This window comes from Alligator mississippiensis, chromosome 6, assembly GCF_030867095.1.
Source record: "Alligator mississippiensis isolate rAllMis1 chromosome 6, rAllMis1, whole genome shotgun sequence".
NCBI lineage: Eukaryota > Metazoa > Chordata > Crocodylia > Alligatoridae > Alligator > Alligator mississippiensis.
This window is the reverse complement of record NC_081829.1, coordinates 58454774-58478672: the sequence shown is the minus strand read 5'-3', so window position 1 is coordinate 58478672 and position 23899 is coordinate 58454774. Positions and strand designations below refer to the sequence as shown.

At 45.5% G+C, this 23899-nt stretch overlaps 1 protein-coding gene across 5 annotated transcripts in view; it reads left to right on the top strand.

The window, feature by feature from the left end:
• The first annotated feature begins 315 nt into the window (after window positions 1-315).
• The window catches only part of ADAMTS14 (ADAM metallopeptidase with thrombospondin type 1 motif 14), a 134668-nt gene continuing 111084 nt past the window's right edge, over window positions 316-23899 (top strand). For 2 of the 5 annotated variants that reach the window (XM_059729904.1, XM_059729903.1), the window contains exons 1-2: window positions 318-612; window positions 2113-2482. In XM_059729904.1, the coding sequence (XP_059585887.1) occupies window positions 362-612; window positions 2113-2482 (621 nt within the window). In that variant the 5' untranslated portion in view covers window positions 318-361. Of the gene's footprint in view, window positions 613-2060; window positions 2483-23899 lie in introns of all 5 variants that reach the window. The other 3 variants (XM_019484328.2, XM_019484327.2, XM_059729905.1) reach the window with 2 other exon arrangements.

Genomic DNA, 23899 nt, shown 5'->3' with positions numbered 1-23899 from the left:
GATGCCCCCAAAGCCGCCTTCGCGCTGCGGCCCCGGAGCCTGTGCCGTCCCGGGTCCTTCCCCTCCGCGCTGCCCTCCACCCACGCCTCACCCGTGCTGCCCCCGGGCTGCAGCACCTTGCATGGGCGCCTTGAGACCCCTTCTGGGTGCGTGGCTGGTGATGGAGGGGCCGGGCCGGGCCCCCCGCGTGTCCGGGGAGCGCAGGTGGGCGCTGTGTTGTGCTCAGCGCGGTGCCGCGCGCCAGGGGCAAGGCCTGTGCCCCCGCCCCCGCCCCTGCCCGGCACCGGCACGGCGCTGCCCCGGCTCCCCTCCCCTCCCCTCCCCTCCCCCGACCGCCGGCCGCGCCTCCCCCGCCGCCTGCATGGGGCTCGCCCAGCCCGCGCCCCGGCTCTGCGGCTCACAGGCGCAGGCGGCGCTGCCCGGCCCGGCGGAGCGGCTGCACGGAGCGGCGGGGAAGGGCTCGGCCAGCTCCCCGGCGCCCGCTCTCGCACGGACCCGCCATCCCGCGCCGCCGCCGCCGCCGCCGCCAAATGGGTTCGCTCCGCGTGATGCTGTCGTGCCTCTTCCCCCTCAACTGCTGGCTCGCGGCCGTGCGGGCGGCCAGGACGGAAGGTGGGTCCGGGCTCCCGCGCCCGGCGGCCCCGGGGCAGCGAGGCAGGCAGGCAGGCAGGCAGGGACGGAAAGGCGCTCGCTCCGGGGAACCGGCCCGGCCCGGCCCGGCGGGGGGAGCTGTCCGTGCTGCCTGCGCCGCCGGCCGGCCGGCTCCCGCTCCCGCTCCCTGCCCCTGACTGCCTGCTCTCTCTTTCTCTCTCTTTCTCCATTCCTTTCTCTTTCTTTTTCTCCATTCCTTTCCCTCTCTTTCTTTCTTTCTTTCTCTATCTCTATTTCTATTTCACTCTCTTTCCTTCTCTCTTCTTTCTCTATTTCTATATCTCTTTCTCTTTTTCTCTCTCTGTCTCTATCTCTCTCCTATTTTTCCTGGAGGGAATTCGGCATTTTGTCCATGTAACTGGTAAGGGCAGACCCCCCACCCCCGCAAACAAACCCAACAACTGTCTGTTTCCTGCCCCCCAGTGCACACCTAGGGCGGATGGGGGGAGGGAGTGAAAATGAACATGCCTAACTAATCATGAGCTGAAGTCGGGGCACTTGGGGTGTGGTGCCGGTGCCAGCTTTCTGTGAAGCCTGCAAAGCAATTCCTACAGGACATTTTAGCGCCAGTGGGGAAGAGGGTGCCGTTGCTCCAAAACGTTTGTGTGCAGAGTTTGCTTTCAGTCCCTGTGGAGAGTCCAGGCTACCTTCTGGTGACCAGTTTTATTTTTGTCACACTATGTTTACTTGCTGTGGGTGTGTGGTGTGTAAAATCTGTACAACAAGGTGCCAATTAAAAGCTGCACTTCTATATTTGAGTCGAAAATGTTAGAATCATTGTAGGCTGGTTATTGCTATTTGTCCTTGAGTTCAGTGGGTTATTTTTTGCCTTCCTTGATTTTGGTTTGTTTTTTTAGACTGTTAGGTATGTTTGTTTTGACAGGTGTATTTTTATATAATGGGCTGGCACTGGGCTGTGTTGGTTATGATAGGAAATTGCAGAAGGAGGCATCTGTCGTACGTGGGTTCTCTTGCAAACCCTTTCTGAATTTATGATGCTGCAGCCAGAGTTTTGTTTGTGAGAGTTTTTACTTATGGAGGAAATGATATATGGAAGCTAAACAATAAATAGTTTGCATGCTTGATCTTAGTTGGGCATTCAGGAGGCATGTCAGTATGAGTTTATTCTGCTCAGTTGGACATGCCTATTTAGAAGTACAAGGTACACACGCACAAAACTGGAGTTCTATCAGAGTAGAATAAAGTTTATTGGCTTGAACACGTTTATCTAATTTAGCAAGAAAATCTAGCAACATATTTTTTGAGATTCAATAGCTGCCTGAGCCCTGGAGCATACACAAATGAGCCCTGCTGTACCCGAAGGAAACACTTGTCTTGACACATTTACAAAGGGTTGCTCATTGCTTTGAATGTATTGAAGTCTTTCTATCTGTATTTATTTCCACTAGAGCTCCTCCTGTCTGGAAAGCTAAGTGAATATGGTGTGATTGTGCCCTTCAGTGCAGATTGCAAAGGACGGTTCCTCTCACATGTGGTGTCTGGCTCGGTGGCATCAGGGAGTGGTGAAGACTGCCATCCCTCCACCCCGCACTCAGCTCGGCATAGGGTGGCCCGCAGCACCCTGAATGAGCCCCTGCACCAAGGTGGAGCTGAAAATCGCTTGCTTTATTTCAACGTCACTGTCTTTGGAAAGGAACTGCATCTCCGTGTGAAGCCCAACCATCGGCTGGTACCACCTGGGGCCTCAGCCGAATGGCAAGAGGATTTCCAAGTGCTGTTCCGAGAGCCCCTGCAACAGGAGTGTGTCTTTACAGGGGATATCTCAGCCATGCCTGGTGGCTTGGTGGCCATCAGCAACTGCGATGGACTGGTAAGCAACAGGCAGTTCACCCTTCTGCAGGGCAAATGCTTTCTATTTCAGTATTTCACTTCTGCTGTCCATTTAGGATTTAGGATCACTTCTGCTTTTGATTTTGGTTCTGCATGGAAAAAGTTTGCATCACACCTTCCAGTACCTCTTCAAACTGAGGTATAGGAAGAGAGGGATGTAGCAAGGTTAACATTTTTTTGTTGCTAAACTGAAGTCTTCCATCTAAAAGTAGAACTTGAAGATACTGGCTACATATTTTATAATGCCCTTCTGTTCCTCAGATCCCCTCTGCTCCCAACATGCCCTCAGAGCTCTTTGTGTTGCCAAAAATACACAGCCAGGTTTATAGTGGGAGGTTATTTCTAGTACAGAAAGAAACGTAAAAGCTGAGGAACCAGTCTTTGGTGTGTCAACCCCTGTGGCCCTTCTCGGGTTGTTTTTTCTCTTGGTAGATAGCTGTGCCTGCTTTTCCTAGAAACTTGCTCTCAACCTTTGGTTGCTGCAGATTGGAATTTCTTGGCCACATCTATTTGTCCCATTTAATTTTGTTGTGTCCTCTGTTTGGGTGCATCTTAAGAGATGAAGTCTGGATCCTGTTAAATATACTACCTGGTAATAGGTTGTCTACCTGCAACATGCAGTAGGTTATCATTCCCTGGCTTATTATCAGAGATAAGCTTTTCCTCATGTGGCCTGCCGCATAAGCCAATTATTTCTTGGGGACAGGTTTTGCCTTGAGGATTTCTGTTTACCCCATGCCTCTTGCTTCCATTTCTCCTTGTCTGTCTGTTTGTCCCCTCATCTTTGTTTTCTTGCATCAAAGACATTTGTCTTCTAGCAAAGAAAGGATTTTCTCTAGAACCCTGCAGTCTCATTGAATTGGCAGAGGGGTCAACACTGGTGTAAAGTGCTCTCTTCTTCCATCTTAGACCCTAAGCTGAAATGATTTGACTGATAGGCTTTTGTGATCTTTGACCTAGTTAGGATAACTGTAGGTGATTTACTTATTCATATATAATTTTAAAGTCTTACTAAGCCGATATAGGAACAGCATCTTACACTGATATGATAACATTAATTCCCAAGTATTTTACAAAATATGTAATAAATATAAACATACAGTTGTGTATTTAAATTGGATAAAATCACCTTACCCACAATTAAATTGTATCCACCTCTGGACTGGGGCATGCTTGCCATCGTCAGCAGGGTGTTCCACAGTTTAGTGATACATAGCATATGAAAATGCACTTCTTGAGCTTTTTTTCTAATAGTTTTTAACTTTCAGTTACATGTTGTGGTCTCTGGCCCTTGAATTATGTGGAAAGATGAAAATGTAGAAGGCACCCCTTAAATACCATATTTCTAGATACTTTTCTTTTCCTAAGCTAAGTACTGAGACACGTTTTCACCTTTTCTTACTCTGACCCTGCCATGTTTCCTGTTCCTTCCCTTTCCCAATTAAAAACTTGATGATAAGGGTGTGGTGGCTTCCAAAAATCCTGAGAATTGATAGTTGTCCACTGGTCCAAAGAATTTGGGGACCTCTAATCCCTGTATAATCCCTGAAATAACATAGCACCTTTTTAAAGACAGATGTTACCAATTTCTTTTCCTTTGCTAAAGAATATGATCCATTTTTGAGGGCTCTGTTAATAGTTCAGCTTCTGTAAGCCTTTAACTTTCTTGGAGTGACTGAGTGAACAACATTTGGTAAAAATGATTTATTGCCAAAGAATGTAATTACTTAAATTGTTCTAGCACTTCTTTTTGCTCTTGGTGTCTAATTGATACCCAGGCAGGTTTCATAAGTTTGATCCACTTGAAGAATTTCCCCTTACTTATTATATCTTTGGATAGCTGCCCTTCAAATTTCCTCTGAAGCTATTTAATCCTTTTTCTACATGCCAATATTTGTTTTGTTTGCTTTAAGCTTACAGTTTAGTTGGAATAAATTCTTGTATTTTTTCATTTAACTGTATTATTCCCCTGGTATTTTGGCTCTGTTTTTGGGAGTGAGGGGTGTTGTTTTTTGTCCTTGGAGATGCTTATGTTTTCTAATTCTGAAAAAGTAAAAAATATATTTTGCTTCAACCTCTGATGTTGTTCCCTTTATAGGATACCCTAAACTGATTTTTAAAAAGTATCATTTTGGGTCAAATTACATCTTTGAAACTGCATTAATGCTTATCAATTTACGTAGATGACATGAGCGCTAATGATTTTGGCCCTCCACACTGGCTTGAAGGCTTTAGAGAGGTTTCCTGTGATTGCACTGGACAATACCATTAGAACTGCACTTTATCTTGAATAGAAGTAAATTTTAAGTGTGCCTGTTTCGGTGCACCTGTAATTTCTATCTGTGCCTCAAGTAGGGGGATGCTTTCCCACTGGCTTTTGAAAGAATTGACAACTCAGTCTGTCAGCTCTTTTCTCCTGTTCTTGCTGAGAAGACTGTCCTTGCCCCTGCAAGCAGTATGTGGATTTTAGACCCAAAGAGTTTTAGGCTTGACTGTGAGAGGGGCCAAGATGTCCTTGCCAGAGGTAGAGGCCCAGCCTACCAGGCAGAATTCTGCTTGAGTGTTTCCTGAAGGCTGCTCTGATGTCTGAGCATCTGTTGTCTCAACCAGGAAGTTGAGAGAAGGTGTTAAATTAGTAATTAAAATGTTTTGTTTGGGAATTTTAAATTTTTTTTCTGAGAAATGCACCACCTGTTAGGGCTCCTATACACATGCGTGGTGCGTGCTCTGATGTGGTGGAAATCCAGCATGTCGGAGCAGACCCGATTAATGGAGTCTGCTGGAGCATGGAAATTGATGTGCTTTGGCAGCCTTCCATGTCACGTGTATCAGCATCCCGGTGTGTCTTTGCACTGAAAAAATGGAGGTGGGGTGCTTTGAAATAAAACACATTCAGTGAGTTTTAGTTCAAAGTGCCCTGCTGCCATTTTTTCAGTGTGGGGATGCGCAAGGACACTGCTACACGTGACACATGGGCACTTTTAATTAGCACGGCTCACTAATTAAAGTGCTTGGTGCCATGTGCCACAGCACATGTAAAAATGCCCTTAAGGTTCAGTCAGTTATTGTCGGAGACTTTTTATTTCACCATCACTACTTTACTCTGTAGATTACAGGATAGTACCAGCGGAATATTCTATCCTTTTCAGCAATGTTTTTTGTCTATCTGATTGTAGATTCCAGTAGAAATAGTAAAGTCTTTCAAAATTGTACATTTTAAAGATTACTTTCCCTTAGGACAGTGGGCTTTGTGTCTCTTGGCTCAGGACAGAAGTTACACATAAACTGGTATAAGCAATCCGAAATCAGTTGAAATCTGTAACACAACAGAAGTTCAGTGCATGTAAACCACTTTCAAAATGGTCAAGACTAGTTTAAGATAAACCTGGATGGATGTAGTAGCAGACTTAACTGATTTAGGTTAAATTGCTTTATTGAACTTCTGTCCCAGATCCCGTCCAGATTTAAGTTAACTCAGTCCCCCAGCATCCCAGGATGCTTTGCACATCCTTTGCAACCCCCTCCTCACAGGGTGGGTGGGCTAGACTTGGCCTAAGTTGTCTGCTCCAGCTGAGCAGGGATGTGTGCTCTAGCACCACTCCCCTCCCTTCTCCTTCCCCCCCGCCCCAGCTTTTGACCTGGGCCACTGCAGGCATGTGGCTACATTTCCTCAATCAAAAATTAATATCTGTTCACTCACTTATCGGTTCAATCCAAGCAGTTTAGAATAACCTGCAAAGATTGAACTGAGTCAGCCTCTGGCTTTTTGCCTGTCTGTGCTTAGCCTTTAGTCCATATGATGCAGTTCCTCTTTTACTAAACATTTAAATAAATTTAACTGTCATGAAAGGTGTACTGTTGGCAGCCCTAAAGATTGAAGTCCTCTGCTCCATAAAGAAGTTTTAGCATGGGCAGGTAGAGTTGAACCCAGTAAACTTCATCTCTGACTAGCAGGGCGTTTGGTTTGAGAGGTACTAGCCAGCTCTTCTGCTCCCTGCTGTATCTAATAACAGTGGCACCAATTGTGGGAATACCTTGTGATGTGGATAATTCTACATGTTGTGGTTGTCTGTGCATACTGTTGTACACCAAAATCAGTTGTACATCAGAATATCTGCATCAGCACTAGGGATTGTAGCAGGAAAGTCATAGCCCTAACTTAAATAGTTAATAGTTGCATTGACACACGTATTTACTGTGGGGTTGCCAGGGCAGCCTCTGCCATCGGAGCTGGGTGGGGACAATATCCCTCTGCCCCAGCAGCATGGAGCTCCTGGCCCTGGCTTCTTGATTAGGGGTAGGGGGCTTGGAAAGAGCTGCAGGGGAGGGGCAGGTCCCAGCCACCTGCCCCGATATGCCAGCGCTAGCAGCGAGCTCCTGGCTGTGTGGGGACATGCTGCTAGCTGGGAGCTGGGAGCTGCTAGCTGCCCCACCAGCAGATGAAGGCAGGGGGCTGGGACCTGCCCCTCCCCTGCAGCTCTTTCCAAGTCTTGTGCCTCCATTGCCTGATTGGGGCATGGGGCTGGGACCTGCCCTTGACTGGGACAGTTCCTGGCCAGCCCTGGGCTGCAGATGGAAGTCTGCCTGAAATGGGGTAGTCCCCAGCCACTACCAGGATGCACATGTAGACTTCCCCGTGTAACCCAGGGCTAGCTAGGAGCTGTCCTGGTCAGAGGCAGGTCCCAGTCAGCTCCAGGCTAGGTGGGGAACTCTCTCTGTGCAGGGAGCTCCCAGCCCCTGCTCTGAAATTGCTTGTTCCTAACCCCTGCTCTGCGATTGCAGAACAGGGGCTGGGGAGCTTGTTCCCAGGCACAGCTCTGCAGTTATGATTGCGGATCTGGGGCTGGGAACAGGCTGGGAACTTGTTCCCAGCTCCAGCTTATGATTGTGAAGCAGGGGCTGGGGACAATTTTCCAGCCTGTTCCCTTCTTATTCCCAGTCTCAGCTCCGAGATTGTGATTGGGGGGTGGGGTCTGGGAGCTCCCTGCTGCTGGAGCAGGGGGACATTGTCCCCACCTGGGTTTTGGTGGTGGAGTCCACCTCAGCAGCAGGCAGCTTCCAGGGGCAGGAAGCAATCTTCTGCTCCCTGCTGCCCAGCTGATCAGGAGCAAGTTTTCTCCCAGTCAGCCATCTACATGCGTCGTACTGCGCAGTAATGAATTGCAAGTAAATTTACAACTTGTATTTATAGGTAGCAGATTTACTCATGAGTAGAGCAAATTACTACACAGTAAGCATCTGCATGTGTAGACAGTGATGCTTACTGTGAAGTAATTTGCTCTAATCTTGAGTAAAGCGTCTCATGTAGACATGCCCTATTTGTACCAGATCTGCTTATAGATGTGAAATGAGCTGGAATCAATAATTTATTTAATAGAATTAGGTCCTTTTATTAATATTCTGGGTTTGATAAGAAACTCAAGAGTTTCCCAGCAATGTGGAACTCAAGGGAAACAGTTTTTAGATGGGAGTATTTAAAGAGTTAAGTATTTCAATACATTTGTAAAACAAAAGAAGCAAGCAAACAAAACCTAATCCTTTCCTTCCCCATCCCTAATCCTGTCCCCCAAAAACTGCCTTCTGATCTGCTATAGTGACTTAAATAGAAGGAATCATTTTTTGGTTGTTTGCTTGTGTTAGTTTGCTGCAGAACCCAGTGGGAGTGTCTACATGAGATGCTTAATGCACAGTAGACTAATTCTACTGCACATAAGTACACCAGGGGAAAAGCTGTGCTAATGTGCTTACGCGCAGTAGAATTAGTCTCCTGCACATTAAACATCATGAAAAGACTGTGTGCCAGCGCTACTGTGCAGTAGCACTAGTTACTGCACATTTAGTTAGTACCTCATATTAGAGTTACTAAACTTAATGCACAGTAACAGTGGTGCATTAATGCACATGTTGATGCACCCAGTATTCATAGATTCATAGATTAATAGATGTGGGGTCAGAAGGGACCTAAGTAGATCTTCAAGTCCGACCCCCTGCCCTGGGCAGGAGAGAATACTGGGCTCTCATGACCCCAGCTAGGTAATTATCAAGCCTCCTCTTAAAGACCCCCAAGGTAGGAGCCAGCACCACTTCCCTTGGAAGTTGGTTCCAGATCCTAGCTGCCCTGACTGTGAAGTAGTGTCTTCTAATGTCCAGCCTGAACCTACTCTCAAACAACTTATGGCCATTATTCCTTGTTACTCTGGGAGGTGCTTGGGGGGAACAGGGTCTCTCCCATTCCTTGCTGGTCCCCCCGGTAAGTTTATAGATGGCCACCAGGTCCCCTCTGTCTTCTCTCGTGAAGGCTGAACAGGTTCAGGTCCCGTAGCCTCTCCTCGTAGGATCTGCCCTGCTGTCCCCTGATCATGCGAGTGGCCTTCCTTTGGACCCTCTCGATGCTGACGCATCCCTCCTGAAGTGCGGCGCCCAGAACCGGATGCAGTACTCCAACTGTGGCCTGACCAGCATCGCATAGATGGGGAGGATCACCTCCTTGGCCCTGCTTGTGATGCATCTGTGGATGCATGGCAAGGTGCGGTTAGCCTTACTGACTGCGTCCTCACATTGGCGGCCCATGTTCATTTCAGAATCAGTAATGACTCCAAGACCTCTTTCTGGCACTGTGCTTTCGAGAAGGGAGTTCCCCAGCCGATAGGTATGCTGCTGGTTCTTCCTGCCCAAGTGCAGCACCCTGCACTTGTCAGTATTGAATCCTATCCTATTCTCATTCGCCCACCCCTGTAACCTGTCCAGGTCCAGCTGTATCCTGTCCCTCCCTTCTAGCGTGCCTACCTCATCCCAAATCTTGGTGTCATCAGCAAGTTTGAACAGGGTGCTTTAGGTATGCTGTAGGTATTGGAGAGGTTAGACATAGCATTTGAGAAGGAGAAGAATCACTGGGGAGATGCCAAAGCTTTGGCCACCTGAATTAAGGGTAGGGTCTTTTGCTGGGTAGAGGAATAGAAGTGGCATTTTCAGTGTGCAGATAGATTTGAGGTCCCTGCTTTGTTGCTGGGCAAGTCTATAGAAAATCTCCTAAAGAAGAGGAAATTCATATCTTACTGCTCATTATGGTCCACTGACTCTTGTGTTTCTTCTTTGCCGTTTCTTGTGGCAACTCTGTTAGACTCTACAGCCATGGAGCTGCCAGAGTGTGATGTGTACTCTGGGAAAGCACTTGTAACTTAATGGACTGTGGTAGTCGGCTGAAGGAGTCAGAGAAGCCTTGGGAGAGGGGAGGAGGGTTCTGTCACTTTAGAAGGTCTGGGAACAAGAATTCACTGCTTTGCAGTGACAACTGGTTCTTCATCAATGACCCAGTAAGTAAAATGACCATAGGTCTTGTCAGAGGTACTACTAGTAGGGCTGTGCAAAGCTTTGGGTGCTCATTAAATTCAGAAGAGATTCAGCTCGATTCGGTGTCAGCTTGATTCAGTGGCTGAATCACCAAATCCAAATTGAATCAGGAGACCAATAAAAAGGTCCGAATCGATTAAAAGCCTCTGAATTGATTTGGCAATGTGGGCAGTTCCCCATTCGCTGCCACAGGGAGCTGGACCTAGGCTCTGTGCTGGTAAGTAGGGCCTGGGGGGGGGGGAGGGGGAGGAGCTGGAGAAGGGGGCCATGGGGGAACCCCTGCCAGTCCCCATCCCCTGCCAACTCCCTCGGCCCCCTTGAGTGCCCCCTGGCCCCCTCCCACAGTCCCAGCTGCGTCAATGGCTGCCCCACCTGGCCCCAGTGTCCCAGCACTTAAACCCCCCCAAAACAAAACAAAACAAAAAAGCCCCGCACTTACCGGCTCCTGCCAGGTGGGTGAGGGTCAATCCCTGCTGCCCCCCATTGCCCCGTGCTGTGTGGGGGGCTATACCACAAGCCCCAACCCCTGCTTTTTTTTTTTAAGAGTTGGGACACTGTAGCTGGGCAGGGCAGCCATTGACAGGGCTGAGTGAGTGGGTGGAGGATGGAGCCTGTTTGATTCGGAGATTTGTCCGATTTGGTGGCAGCTGAATCACTGAATCAGATTTGGCCGAATTGATTCGGGACAGTGATTTGAATCACCGAATTGAACTGTTATCCCCCGAATTGGCCAAATCCGAATCTTAAGTGAATACTAGCCACTTCACACAGGCCTAATTACTAGGAGCGCTTTCCTTTCCTGTTAAATTTACCTCATGGCAGCTAATTCACCCTATGCTTTTGGCCATGCAGATGAATACGAGACCCTCTGGAAATATTCTTCTAGTCGGGAGAGAGGTTTTCTTGTCCTTAAACATGCTGTATAGAAGTAGTCAGCAAACACAGTGTTTCTATAGGACCTGCTGATTTGCAGAGCAGGACTCATTGGGTTCTGCTGATTTGCAGAACGGGATTAGTAGAGTTGCATTGTGCTGATTTGCAGAACTTCAGAAACCACACACACTCCAAGGGCTGCAATACACTTATTGGTTTACCCCATCCTCCTAGTTGAAACCAAAGCAAGATATTAGTTGGGTTTTTTTAAAATCAGTATATTGTCCCACATGTATTTTGTCTCCTTATGTATAGCTTCAGTTGAATCATGGCAAAGAAAAAATATGCTCTTTTCTGTGTTGTATTTATTGCTCTATTTCCAAAACATAAGTGGTCTGACTACAAGCAGCAAGTTCTCATCATCAGGCAAAGAACATGTATTGGTTATGGCATTTTTGAGTGGGGGGAGGAGGGGTCTGCAGGACACTGGGTAACTGGAGACTGCTTTTCTACTACGAAATGATATTTTTGTGGATTGGCCAAAGCAGTTCATGGTTTTATTCCTTCACAGATAGGGACAAATCTTCAGCTGTGTAAATGATCATAGTTCAAAAAAATGAATAGATCTGTTGCATTGCACACCATTGTAAAGCTTAGAGGAAAGAAAAGCTTAGTTTTGTGGCTATAAATACAAAATGCAAAAACTAGGAAGATATTTTGGGAATAGATACAGGCCAGATCACAGGTTAGGATTTAGTTTTGCTCTTTGGATCGTAACCATTTGCAAATGAGATTAAGTATAGAAAAGGCGGCTTTACATTGTGGATAGCAAAATAATTAAGCAATCTAGAATATGTTCATCATTATCCAGCAAACCAGTATAACCCTACTCTAATAGGGAAAGAATCTGACCATAGGATTGTTTGCTTCCCTTTGATTTGCACGTGTCCTGTAATTGCAGTTGACCTCACGGGAAGTTGTTCACAAACTTCAAAAAGATAAAATAGCTTTTACATTTCAGCATAATGTGTATGTGGGAGACCCAGGATCTCTTGGTCACTTGTTTTTGCTAAAATGAGGTGTTTTGTGTTGCTTCAAATGAAAAGTGTGTACAATTAGATTATATTGTGTAAAAACTGGAAACCGAATCCAAGTTTTTAAAAAAAGAATGCTTAAAAAAGAGTGCTTAAATAAAGGCTCCTAAATCCGTATTTGGACGCATAAATAGGTGGCTTGCTTTTTATAGAAGCTGTGCCTGCATTTGTTCCCATTTTTATAAGAATAGGCACCCATTTTTGAAAATCTTATTTTTCATAACTCGCATGCATTGTAATGGGCCATGACAATACTGTCATCTGTGATACACCTTCAAAGCCAATGCAATACCCTGACTTTGGAAGCCACATGAGTGGGAGGGCTATAATCTTTAGACATGCCATCACACTGCTCCTAACCCTTCCCCCACAAGACACACATCTTTGCAGGTACCTTAGTTTTCTTGTAAGTTAAAGTATCCCCTCTTTTCTCTGCAGCCTTTCACAATAGGTATATGAAATCTAGCTAACATTCCCATACCTTTAATGGGAATAGTAATTAGAGGAATCAAGAGGATCACACAGAAGCAGTTCAGATGCAATGTGTAATTTTTTTCTGATTTCCTTTTGTGTATCTTGCTTTCACAGTGCTTTGTTAATTGGAGAGGTCATTTCCTGGAGAAGAGAGAGAGAACAGAAAAGATGGGAAAAGAGATCAGATCCTGTAGTTTTGTTGCACACTGGATTCAGTTGTAAGGATGGCTTCTCATGTAGGGGCAAACATTGAAATAATACACTTCCACACTAATTAGTTTGATCAGTGCCTGTACCTTTCATCATTTGCTTTATAAAAGACTATACTATAAAAGGTATAGAAAGAAGGACTTATCCTCCTTTATGTCACTGCTTTTTCTCTACTTGATATGAAATTTGTGATATCATGACCATTTCAAGGACAACACCTTTGAGGAGAAGTTCTGTTCCTGCTAAAGGCAATAGAACTTGTGCCATTGTTTTGAATTGGATTTCACTCTTGATATTTTGTACATATGATTGTATTTCCATAGCATAGTCCAGTAGGAGAATTTTAGCTGTTGCCCTGCATCTTGTTCAGTTGTTTATTTAGATGCAAAATGCTACAGATCTGATTCTTAATATCTCATATCTCATCTTGTACTGGTATAAAGGTTGTGTAAGATGTAAGGTAACTTGATCAGAACCCAATACTTGAGAAATAACAATAAAACAAGTGAAGGATTCTGCTCTCTACACCCCACCTCAGCATTGTGCTTTGCAAAGGTTACTCTTATTTCTAGTCAAAGTGATGGTAATTTTATCTTGGATTGCAAAACAGTAGAGTTAGACACTACAATATAGATGCTTTTGTCTTAGGATTCAGACTTCAATTTCTAGAGTATAGCATTAAGGTCAAGAAGGAGAAAGAACACTTGTTAAAATGTTCATTGCAAAGTATATCTAACTACTTTCCAAATTCTGATCCTGATTATATGTAGATTAGTTTAACGTGATTAGAAGTGTATTACTTCCATAAAGTTAACTTTCACTTACACTGATGTAGCAAAAATCCGTGTGCGCAAAATCGGGCCCTGTTTTGAACAATTCATTAGCGCAGGAATCCTGTCTCTATGACTTCCACCTCTGAAAGACCTAGATCCAAATTCCAGCTTGGGTCACAAGGAAAAATGAGTTCAGAATAGTTCCCCATTTGTAGACACACAAAACTGCTGCATGTTTTGGCACACTTCTATGCTATTGGCAGCCTCTGCTAAGGAGAGGCCCATAACTTGAATAGCAGGGTTGTTGCAGGTCATGATTGATGTATGTAGACAGAGTTGTGTGGAAGCCCAGAACAAGACCAGTAGGGGATGGTGAAGATCGGGAATGAGGTGTATTAGTGAAGCTCTGTAGGAAAAAGTTGCACAGTGCTTGCCTACACTGTGCCAGGCTCAGACTAGTGCTATTAGTCCCTCACTTTCATGAGCATTAAATCTATTCACAAAGGGAAAAAAAAGGAAGAAAAGAAAAAGCTACAAAGCTCGTATTCGATTGGTTGCAAGGTCATGGGTTTATTACACGGCCTGTTCTTTGTAGAAGATTGAGCGAATTGGGGGAGGAGGCAGGCAAATTTAGCCGGCATGGGAGTCGCGTTTCTCAGACATAGCTGTGCACTAATTATGTACATATGGGTTCCATTTCAATAAGACTGTTCTCATTTGAAGCTAATCTTTTTACTTCCTGATTATTGTGCTTCCACCCAAAGAGCTTTAGGGCTAAATTTTACCCTCAAGATATACGAGTGCCCCGTTCTCATTGACTTTCATGGGAATAGAACAAATGGATTTGATGGCAGGATTTGGCCCCTCTTTTGAAGTCTGAAAGAGGAGCATTTAAACACATCTTACAGCTCTGCTCAGCATTTTCCAGAGTTTGTGAAACAAGACCAGCAGGTTAATAAACAGAGCAGATAAAAGCTGTCAATTCCCAGGGACTTCACTTAGCTGAACTTTCCTAGAGGAGGCCCACATTCACTTAAGCATAACGTAGAAAACTAATGTTATCAAAGTGGCTAAAAAGACCTCTAGTTTAATTCTATACTCTGCTCTGTTTTATGAAATGTATGCCACATGTATGCAAAAAAGCATATAATACCCCTGTGAACATATTACGCTGCAGTGCAAGTAATGACAGATGAGAAATTTAAGGTGCAGGATATTATGCCACTACATGTTTTAAAGAGTCATCTCATTTTGCAACATGCTGTCATATCTGGGACATGCCATATGTGAAAAATAGCTTATTATGGAACAGAATTTGGTTTTGAACAGTGCTTTTCCTATTCAGGAAACTGTACAACACTTTCCAAAGCAGAGTCAGATAGGGAATGCTCAGTGTCTCTCTAGGTAAATGCATCAGCCCTTGAGCAGTAATGATTCTAACATTAAATCCCACCTTCCTGGAAGAGGGAACGTGTGTGAGGACAAGTTTCTCCTTTTACCCTTTTGTAGGCCAGAATCTGAAACACAGAGGGTAGGGACAGACATTCAAAAAGCTGGAGCCTGAATTGATTCAATCTTTGCAGGTTATTCTAACCTGCATAGATTAAACCAATTTGCAAGTGAATAGACATTCACTTTTGACTCTGGAAACACAGACACATGCCTGCAATGGCTCAGGTCAGAAGTGGGGGGCGCTAGAGCAAGCCCTTGGGTGGAGAGAAACTAAGCTGAGGTGGGTCATGGCTAGGTCAGGGAAAGGGCTTAAAATCCCACCCTGGCCTGCAGGGACCCTAGCCAGGGTTTGCCTGGAGGGGGAGGAGGGGAGGCAGCCCCTATCAGGGGTCCCCAGCCCCCTACCCTCACTCACTCGCTGGCTGATGGCAGGACTGGGGGCATGGCCTGGCCTCAGTATCCTGAGGGGAAGCGCGGGTTTAATCCCCCCATTGCAGGGGTGGGGATTGGCGTGGGCACTAGTAGGTTCTGCTTATGCACTTGGAGCCATGCACCCGGGGCTGTGGTGGTCAGATGGGGGGGGTTAATCCCTCCATTGCAGGCAGCAGTGGCGGGGGGCACCGATATGGTGCCCTGGGCCAAGTCCTTCCAAGGAGTTGCCAGCTGATTGCGGGGAGAGGATGGGGAGGGGGTTGTGACCTGGCTGTGGGGAGGGGAGATGTTACCTGGCTGTGGGGAGGTGGGGAGCCAGGACTAGTTACAGCCCAACTCACTGCTGTGTCACACTGCGGAGTGCAGCCTGGGCTGGGGTGGCCCCAGGGTGCAGGGGTCAGCACCCACTGCCTCCTGCCTCCAGCCGCACATGGGGGCCACAGTAGCAGGTGGGCTGCAATTGTAACACAGCTCTTCACCCCCCCTCCCTCTCCTGGTGGTGGCGGCAGCAGAGCAAACTATCGTGGTGGGTGCAGGTGAAGCACCTGTCACCCGCCACCTGTTTGTGGCAGTGCTGGGTGCTTGGGGTGGGCTGCTACAGCCCAGGGGCATGAGTCTTGGCAGGGGGAGGCAACAGACTGCCACAGCCCAGTCTGGCCTGGCCTCATGGTCCAGGAGCCTAGGCAGTGACTGGGCAGGCAGCAGGTGACACATGCTTCACTTGTGCCCGCCACTATGATTCCCTCTGCCACCACTGCCGGGAGAGGGAGGGGTGGCCTGCATGGGCCAGTTACTGCCTCTGCTCCTGGGCTGCAGGGCCAGGCTGAACCAGGCTGTGGCAGTCCATTTCCTCCCCCCACCACTGCAGAAGCCCACCCTGAGCTCCCAGCCCTGCAGCCCAGGAGTGCAGCCCTTCTCTGGCCTGGCCCTGTGGCCCAGAAGCATAGGCAGCAACTGGCCCACGGCAAGCCACTCCTCCCTTTCCTGGTGGTGCTGGTGGAGGGAACCATCACAGTGGACACAAGTCATTGCTTAGGCCCCTGGGCCTGGCCAGATCAGGCAGCAGTCCATTGCTTCCCCACAGCAAGGCCCACACCCCTGGCCCACAGCAGCCTGCTCTTAGTGCCTGTTGCATCTGTGAGCAGGTGGCGGGTGACAGGTGCTTCACCTGCGCTTGTCATGATAATTTGCTCCACTACTGCTGCCACCACCACCACCAGGAGATGGAGGGGGCAGGGAGCCACACTGCAGCCTGTCTGCTACTGTAGTTCCCATGTGGGGCTGGAGGTGGTGGGTGCTGACCCCCACCCCCTGAGGCCACCCTAGCCTGGGCCACACTGCCGCAGTGAATCAGGCTGCAACTAGTCCTGGCTCCCCCCTTTCCTGCAGCCAGGTCACACACCCCTTCCCTGTGGCCAGTTGACCCTCAGAGGGACTCAGCCCAGGGTGCTGTATCAATGCCCCTGCCACTGCTGCCTGCAATGGGGGAATTAACACCCCCCCCCCCCCGGCTACTTGTGTCTGGTCACCATGGCCCCCGCGTGCTTGGTCTTGGGTGGACAAGTGTGCTGCCTCCCTTGCAACAGGGGGATTAAACCCCCAGTTCCCCACAGGCTATTGGGGTCTAACCCTGTCCCCTCTACTGCTGCTGGAGCAGCGATTGGGGTGGGGGACCGGGGTTGCCTGGCAAGAGCTGCTGTCCCCTTGTCAGGCAGAGCCGGCAGTACTCCAGAGCAGAGTTTCCCATACCCACCCTTTTCTCAGCCAGCTGGAGCAGTGATAGTATCCAGCTAGGGAGGAGAGGGGTGGGTTCAACCCTGCTGCAGAGCATTCTGGTATGCTGAAGGACTCTGATTTAACTTAAACTTGGAGGGGGTCTGGGCAGTGATGATGCATAGCGGGTGCATGGGTGTGCACGTGCACCCCCTGAGAGCGCTGGTGCAACCCCTGACCGGCCATGCTCCCCGCTTAGGCGATGGGCAGGGAGGGCTGGCAGGAGTGCTGGTTGCCCCCCTTGTGAGTGCCGGTCGGGGAGTGGGAGCACCAGAAGCGCCATGGCTACTTTTGGGAGCAGCATGGCCACTAAGTTTAGCTGTGTGGGGACCTCCCCCCCACCCCGTTGTTGGTGAGATTGGCTGCGGGGGACCCCCCTGACTAAGGTGGCAGGCAATGCCCATGGTTCTGGGACAGAACTTGCATAAACTGATTTGGCCCAAATCAGTTAAGTCTGATACTGCATTCAACCAGGTTTATCTCAAATCAGTTTCAGCTATTTGCAAACTGGTTTATGTGCACTGAACTTATGTTCTGGTGCAGGTTTAAACCAGTTTCTTATCACTTAGACCAGTTTATATATAACTTCTGTCCCTAGCCAGATAGAACCACTGATTTATGGAGTATAGTGCTATCTATTATGAGTAAAAGGTCTCAGAATCTGATTCCTGGAATAGCCCCAGCTGATCAGTTCTCCTTCTGCACCCCATCTTCTGTGGTAAACTCCTTCAGTGCTCCCTAATATATCAGTCATGGGACCAAGGTAATTATCAACTTAAATTGATTCTGCCTTCTACTTCAGTGGAATTCACCCTTCACTAGCAGTCCATCAGTGAAAGCAAGCTCTGTGCAGTTTGGTGTCAAAGATGGCAACTCTTCTCTGGCTGCACTGCTTCCCAGTATTTTTCAGCCAAATGAAATTATAATTATATGGAAAATCTATATTTTTCCTCTCTGGGATGTTTGCTTCTCTGGCTGAATTTAGCAGGTTCATTAATTTTTCCATATTTCAGTTGCATTTTGGTGTCAGAATTTCCTGAATTCTTGTGGGAATTTCATGTTCTTTTACCCACTTATTATAGAGGAGTCACTAACATGCAGAGAGGCTTATCTGTGTCTCTGTTTGCCGTCTCTGGGCCAAACCATCTGACTTCCCATTAGGAATGCTGTCATCTGTCCAGCTTGGTGAATTCCAGTGTCCCTGAGTATATACAGTATTGATGATCAGTGAAGAACTTAAGAAAACACTTCCCTTACTTCCATCCTCTTTCTCAAGTCTGTGATGTATATCATGAGGCCTGTAGAAATACATTTACTGGAATATTTTTGAAGTATTTCCCATACTTAATGTGGAGAGATATTATAAGGGTTGATTAGGGCAGGCTTTGTTTTGATAATTGTCTTTGACTGAACTATGAGCCTCTCAACTTACCTGTGGCATTTCCCTCTTGCCAAGACCAATTTAATTTTAATTGGTATTTAGAAGATCCGCAACTCAGGTCAATCAGGTTATAATTGGCTTAAAGTAGCACCCTTGCAAGTTGTGCCATTTTTACCTTCACTTTAGTAACACTGAAAACACTGTGAAATTCTTTCCTACCTTTGAAAATATCAATGGGCACCAAAAAAATTACAGTACATGACATCTATTTCTTATTACCAGTTGCCCTACCAGTCAGTTTCTTGAGTATAATCTTGAGTATTCTCTTAGCTGTGAGCAGTAAGATTCCTTGTAAGGTAAGGTACTACTAAATATGAACATAGGCAGCAGATTCCACCTTCTATATGAATTGTTATTCAGTGAGCCAAATGAATACTACAGGTAGTGCTGAGTTAAACCAGATCCACTCTCATGGAATAGATCCCGCTTAAAAACGCCTACCAAGAGAGCATATTCCCAGGCACAAAAGCAACATGCATATGTGTGTGCGCACGTGCACACACACACGCCTCCCCCCATGCCCCCCCCTCTGCTTCCCCTCCCCCGGAGAGCTTATTCGGGCAAAACTCTTACTGTGAGAGTAGGATATGCTTTCTTAATGACTGCAGGGTTGGGCAGAGATTTTGGTAAGTGGGTTTTCATGCATTTATCATAGAACTACCTCAGGATGCTCTGATGTTGAGGCAGAAGAAATTTGTAGGCAGTGTAGCCATGTGGATTTCAGACTATTTTAATCATAGAGAATAATCAAGGTATGGCGGAGGCACACTCAGTGCATTAGCAGTAAGTATGGGGCAGAGTACGCTAGTCTGTATGGTCATCCCTGGAGCTCACCTGGTAGTTTGTTGATGTGTGGGTGGGCAGATAAGGTACCTAAAATGGTTCTTCACTATTGACATAAATGGGTGGAACAGGAAGGCAGGACTGGAAATGTCAAACTCACTATATCACTGATGAACAAATTAATCTTTTGAAAAGAATTCAGTTAATTGCTTTGTTCCAGAATTACAGCATCTGGGAGAACTCTGCTATGTCACTTGAATTCTTACATGGCTGAACTAGTTACTTAAAATCATTCTGTTTTATTATGGGTATATATTCTTCTTCTAGTGCTCTACCTTTGGAAGAGCCAGAAAAACTGATACAGTTTCTGTTTCAATTTTACTTATTATAATTTTTTGATTATAGATTAAATGGATATAACACACATGAGTGTTTCAATTTTCTTGCAATGTGAATGCTCTTGTCTTTGAATGGATTGAAAAGTGACATTTAGCTTCCCTAGAACCTTTACAAATGTCTCCATGTCCACTTCCATGAGTGGCACTCAATGAATTGCAGTTTATAGTCCTGCTCTTTCTAAAACAACAGCCTGCTACAAAGGAATATTTTAATAGGTATGCTTCTCATCCCCATGTTAAGAGAATATGGCTGCTGTAAAGGTCTAAGGTTACCTTCTGGCATTGAAGCTGTTACAGTATTCTGTGCTGTTATATCAAACATTGTAGTTCTTGATTTTTCAAATGGACAGTTAAGACAATTTGGGATAGTTTATGATCTAACCCTCTCCCCCTCTTCATCCAAACTGCTAAAACACTAACTTGTATCAGGCAGCTGGCAGTGGTTGCAGACATTGGCAGTGATTGCTGAAGCATTGTCTACTGTCTTGTCCTGGGACTGCCAGGATTTTGTGCCAAACAAATCTCTCTTGGCTCTATGTGTCTCAGATTCCTGAGGGAAACACATAATTTGTATCATTGAAATGATTGGTTCTGGGTCTATCAGGAGAGAGAAATTTATGGGATTAGGCTCCTGTTTTGGTTCATTTGGGGGTATTTCACCATGAATATACAGCTTTTCCAAAATAAATGAAAAATCAATATCCCAAGGAATATTTAGGCAGTGAGATTGTGTTTGGCAATGCAGACACTGCCTGTTCTCTGAAGGAGGGATGTTACTGTACACAGTGTGACTAATATGCAAGCATTGCAGTGACTGTATGTGAGTGTTTTACCTCTTTTGTTATCTATTTCTGGATGCTACATAAGGTTAACTCCCTTTCACAAACTGTCCTATTGATATGTGCTACTATAGCGTGTAGAATGGGAAGTGATTTCTTATTGCCAGTTAATTCTGTTAAGCCACAGATGCGAAAGCCATTGGAAGTTTTTATACATCTACACTTCAGTCCAAAGGGTGACTGTAGCTCATGTAGACTGACCCAATCTCACATGGCCAGGTACTAAGAGCAGTGCAACTAAGGCAGCACGTTCAGTATGGGTTAATCATCTAAACAGTTACCCAACTTTTTCAGCAGGTTTTCCATTTGGAAACTTCTTGGTGCCACAGAATGTCATGGGGATGGGGGACAGAAGTTCCATAAACTAGTTTAATCTAAATCAGCCAAGTCTGCCATTACATCCAACCAGGTTTATCTTAAACCAGTTTCAGCCATTTTGAAAGTAGTTTATGCACCCTGAACTTCTGTTGTGTTACAAATTTAAACCAGTTTCAGCTCACTTTAAACTCATTTATATGTAACTTCTGTCCCTAGCCACAATATTAGCATTGCTAAGTGTGCAAGGATGACTCATAAGGTAAAGCCAGTTCACATGAGAATCCATAGTGCTACAGACATTCTGACCTGTTGTGGTCTTTCTGAGGTCTTTGCAACAGAAGAATTGCTCTAGTACTTTTGTGCAGTCAAAAAAGAGTGAAAATTATGAGCTGGCATTTTCCAAGGGCTGATGTTTTCTTTGAGTCTGTGAAGGGGTGTATCAAGTTCAAAAAGGTTGAGAACCACTAATCTGTGTGGACTGATGCTGCATCTCTAATTGCAGTGCAGACATATTGTGAATGTAGCTTCATAAGTCTCTTTCATACAGATTTTTTTTAAAAATAGTCAAAATTATTGCACTTTGCATAACCGTTTGAGAATTGCCTGTCTTGTGCCTGCTATAATCAGTTGCTGATGCCTGGAAGGTTAAGATGATTTAGATGAATGAAAAATATGCTGTAAAAGAAATTCCACTGACATTTGCAAAAACAAAACCCATAAAGGAATTGATTCACACCCATGCATCAAAGCTTTGCATTCAGAAATTTTACAAGCTCAAAGATTCATATGTGTTTGGACCTTGAAAATCAGGTTCACAATGTCTGATTCTTTTCCATTTTTAAATTTTATTTATCTGTTTGCCTCACCAGTATGCTTTAGTAGGTAGCTCCATTAGCTTGTACAAAAGCACAGCCTAAGAATTTTTATTCCCAACCATCATTGAGCTGCTGAGTCATTGTGTGGTTTTGCTGAAGACACCAAAGACTTGAGTCAGTAAAACTCTTTAAGCAGATGCTTATTTTAATTCTCCTATTGACTTAGTTGGAGTCTTATTGACATCTGGAACTGCTCACCTGAGTAGAATTAAGCATATGTGCAAATGTTTCCAGGGTCTGTGTCCGGACTTTCTTGCCTCAGTTATTCATCTATAAACTGAAGAAAATGTTACTTACTTACTTTATTGATTTTTGTAAATATAATTGATTCAAACATACACAATTCACAGATATTTCTGAAAATTTCTAAAGACTTTTCTGTTTTTTTAAAATGTCAGTAGAATTTGTTATAAAGAATATTTTTAGTTTTCCAGTTAGTATATTTTTCAACTGAGATTCTTTTGTTTTGAAATTGAAACCTTTCAAAACTCAAAATGTTCCATTTAGAACATTTTCCACTTTGACTAAACAAAATTGGCAATTCAAGGTACATTTCTAAAAATATAAACAAGACAAACTGAAAATGATGAACAAAACACAAACAACTGAGTCAAAGAATAACAAACGTGTTTCTTTATATAGAGTGGAAGCCAGAAGTGGATTTTCATTTAGTGCTTGGTTCTGATGAACCATATAAGAACACACCATTCAAAGAACAAGGTTTTTTAGTATGAGTAAATAACTGTCCATATGTAGTGGGTAGCTGAATGTCATTGGTCTAGATTTTTTGTTATTTCAAGATGCTGATTGATTGGTTATTCTTCAAGTGATGTGTTTTATAAAAAGTTTATCTACTTTGCATCTGTTGCTTTTTAATGTCAAGTAATGCCTCCTTTTGTACTATGGGAAAGAGGAAGACACTTCCAGTAAACCTTCTTACAGGTCGTTCCCACACTCTTGTTTTCAAAATTGAGGTGGTTTTTGGTTGGTTTTTTTTTTTAGAGGTGAATATTGCAAATACATAATAATTTTCTTCAGAATTTGAAGAATAAATGGGTTATGGGTGGGACATTTTTTACTTGCATTTTTTACTGTCAATCTAGGGATGTGGTTGTGTGAGAAATGGTTGTGTGAGAATCAGGGTACGAAGCAGAGTCTGTCTGCTTAGGAAGGACATACAAAATGAGGCTCCATTATAGCTCTGAAATACAGCAGGGATGATAATATTAAAGTGACTTGATACTAACAACTTATCTTAAGACTGCACTTAGCACATGGTTGTACAACCATGTCTGGGATATCACCAACCCATATGTGTACATGTACATGGCCAACTTGTAGCACAGGTAGCCTCTGTAAGTGGCACGTGGTAGATTTGGAAAGGAATAAGCAGCTTAGTGGCATAAAGGGTAGGAAGCAGGAAGCAAATCAGGCAGGGAGTACAAGGAAGGAAGCAGAGCTGCAGACAGGCAGGGAAGTGGAGGAGTAGATGGGGCAGGGGAAGGGAATCTGAGCGGCACGTGGGGAGGGTACAAGGTTAATTTGTGGCAAAGTTGCCAGAAAAATTGGTCCCTACCGGCCTAGATTTTCAAGGTATTGAAACTCTAGCTAGATTTACTAGGTAATGACCAGCAGTTCTGAATGTACAAATAGATACCTTAAAGCAGGAATGTCATAAATACAGCCCATGTGATGTATCTAGCCCACAGAGCCACTTTACCTGGCCTACCAGGCTACTGGGAGGCAACTGGAAGTTTGGGGGCTTGGCCAGGGGGGGTGGTCTGCCATAGAATCAGGGGCCTTAGGGCTGTGGTGGACATGGTAATCGGTAGCAGGAGGGTGAGTGAGGGCCCGTGTGGTGGCTTAACTAGGGTGGGATGATGAATGGGGCAACCACCCTGGGTGCTGACTCAGATGGAGGCTTAAAAAAGGTGGATACTGCTGGCAACCATGTGATTGTGGCAGCAATGGGAAGTAGCCATTCCCCCTGTGATTCAGGTGCCTGGCCATGTCCCTATGCTGCTGGGCCTCTGGTCACCCTCTGCCTATTTTGTCCATCACCACCACGGGGACCTACTTATTTGGATGCCAGACCCAGTGCTGCCCCACTGGGGCACGAGGTTAATTTGACACCCCGGAATTAAAGTTCTGAGCATTTACCCCCTGAATATCAGTCCCCTTTCAGGTGTCTCAAGTTGGGCAGCCAAAAAACTGAGGCATTCAAAATCACAAGTGAATTGTTGAAAACTTGGGTCCAACTCTCTAAAATAATAAAATCCTCCAAGGATGTTTTATAGGATTCTTCCTTCAGA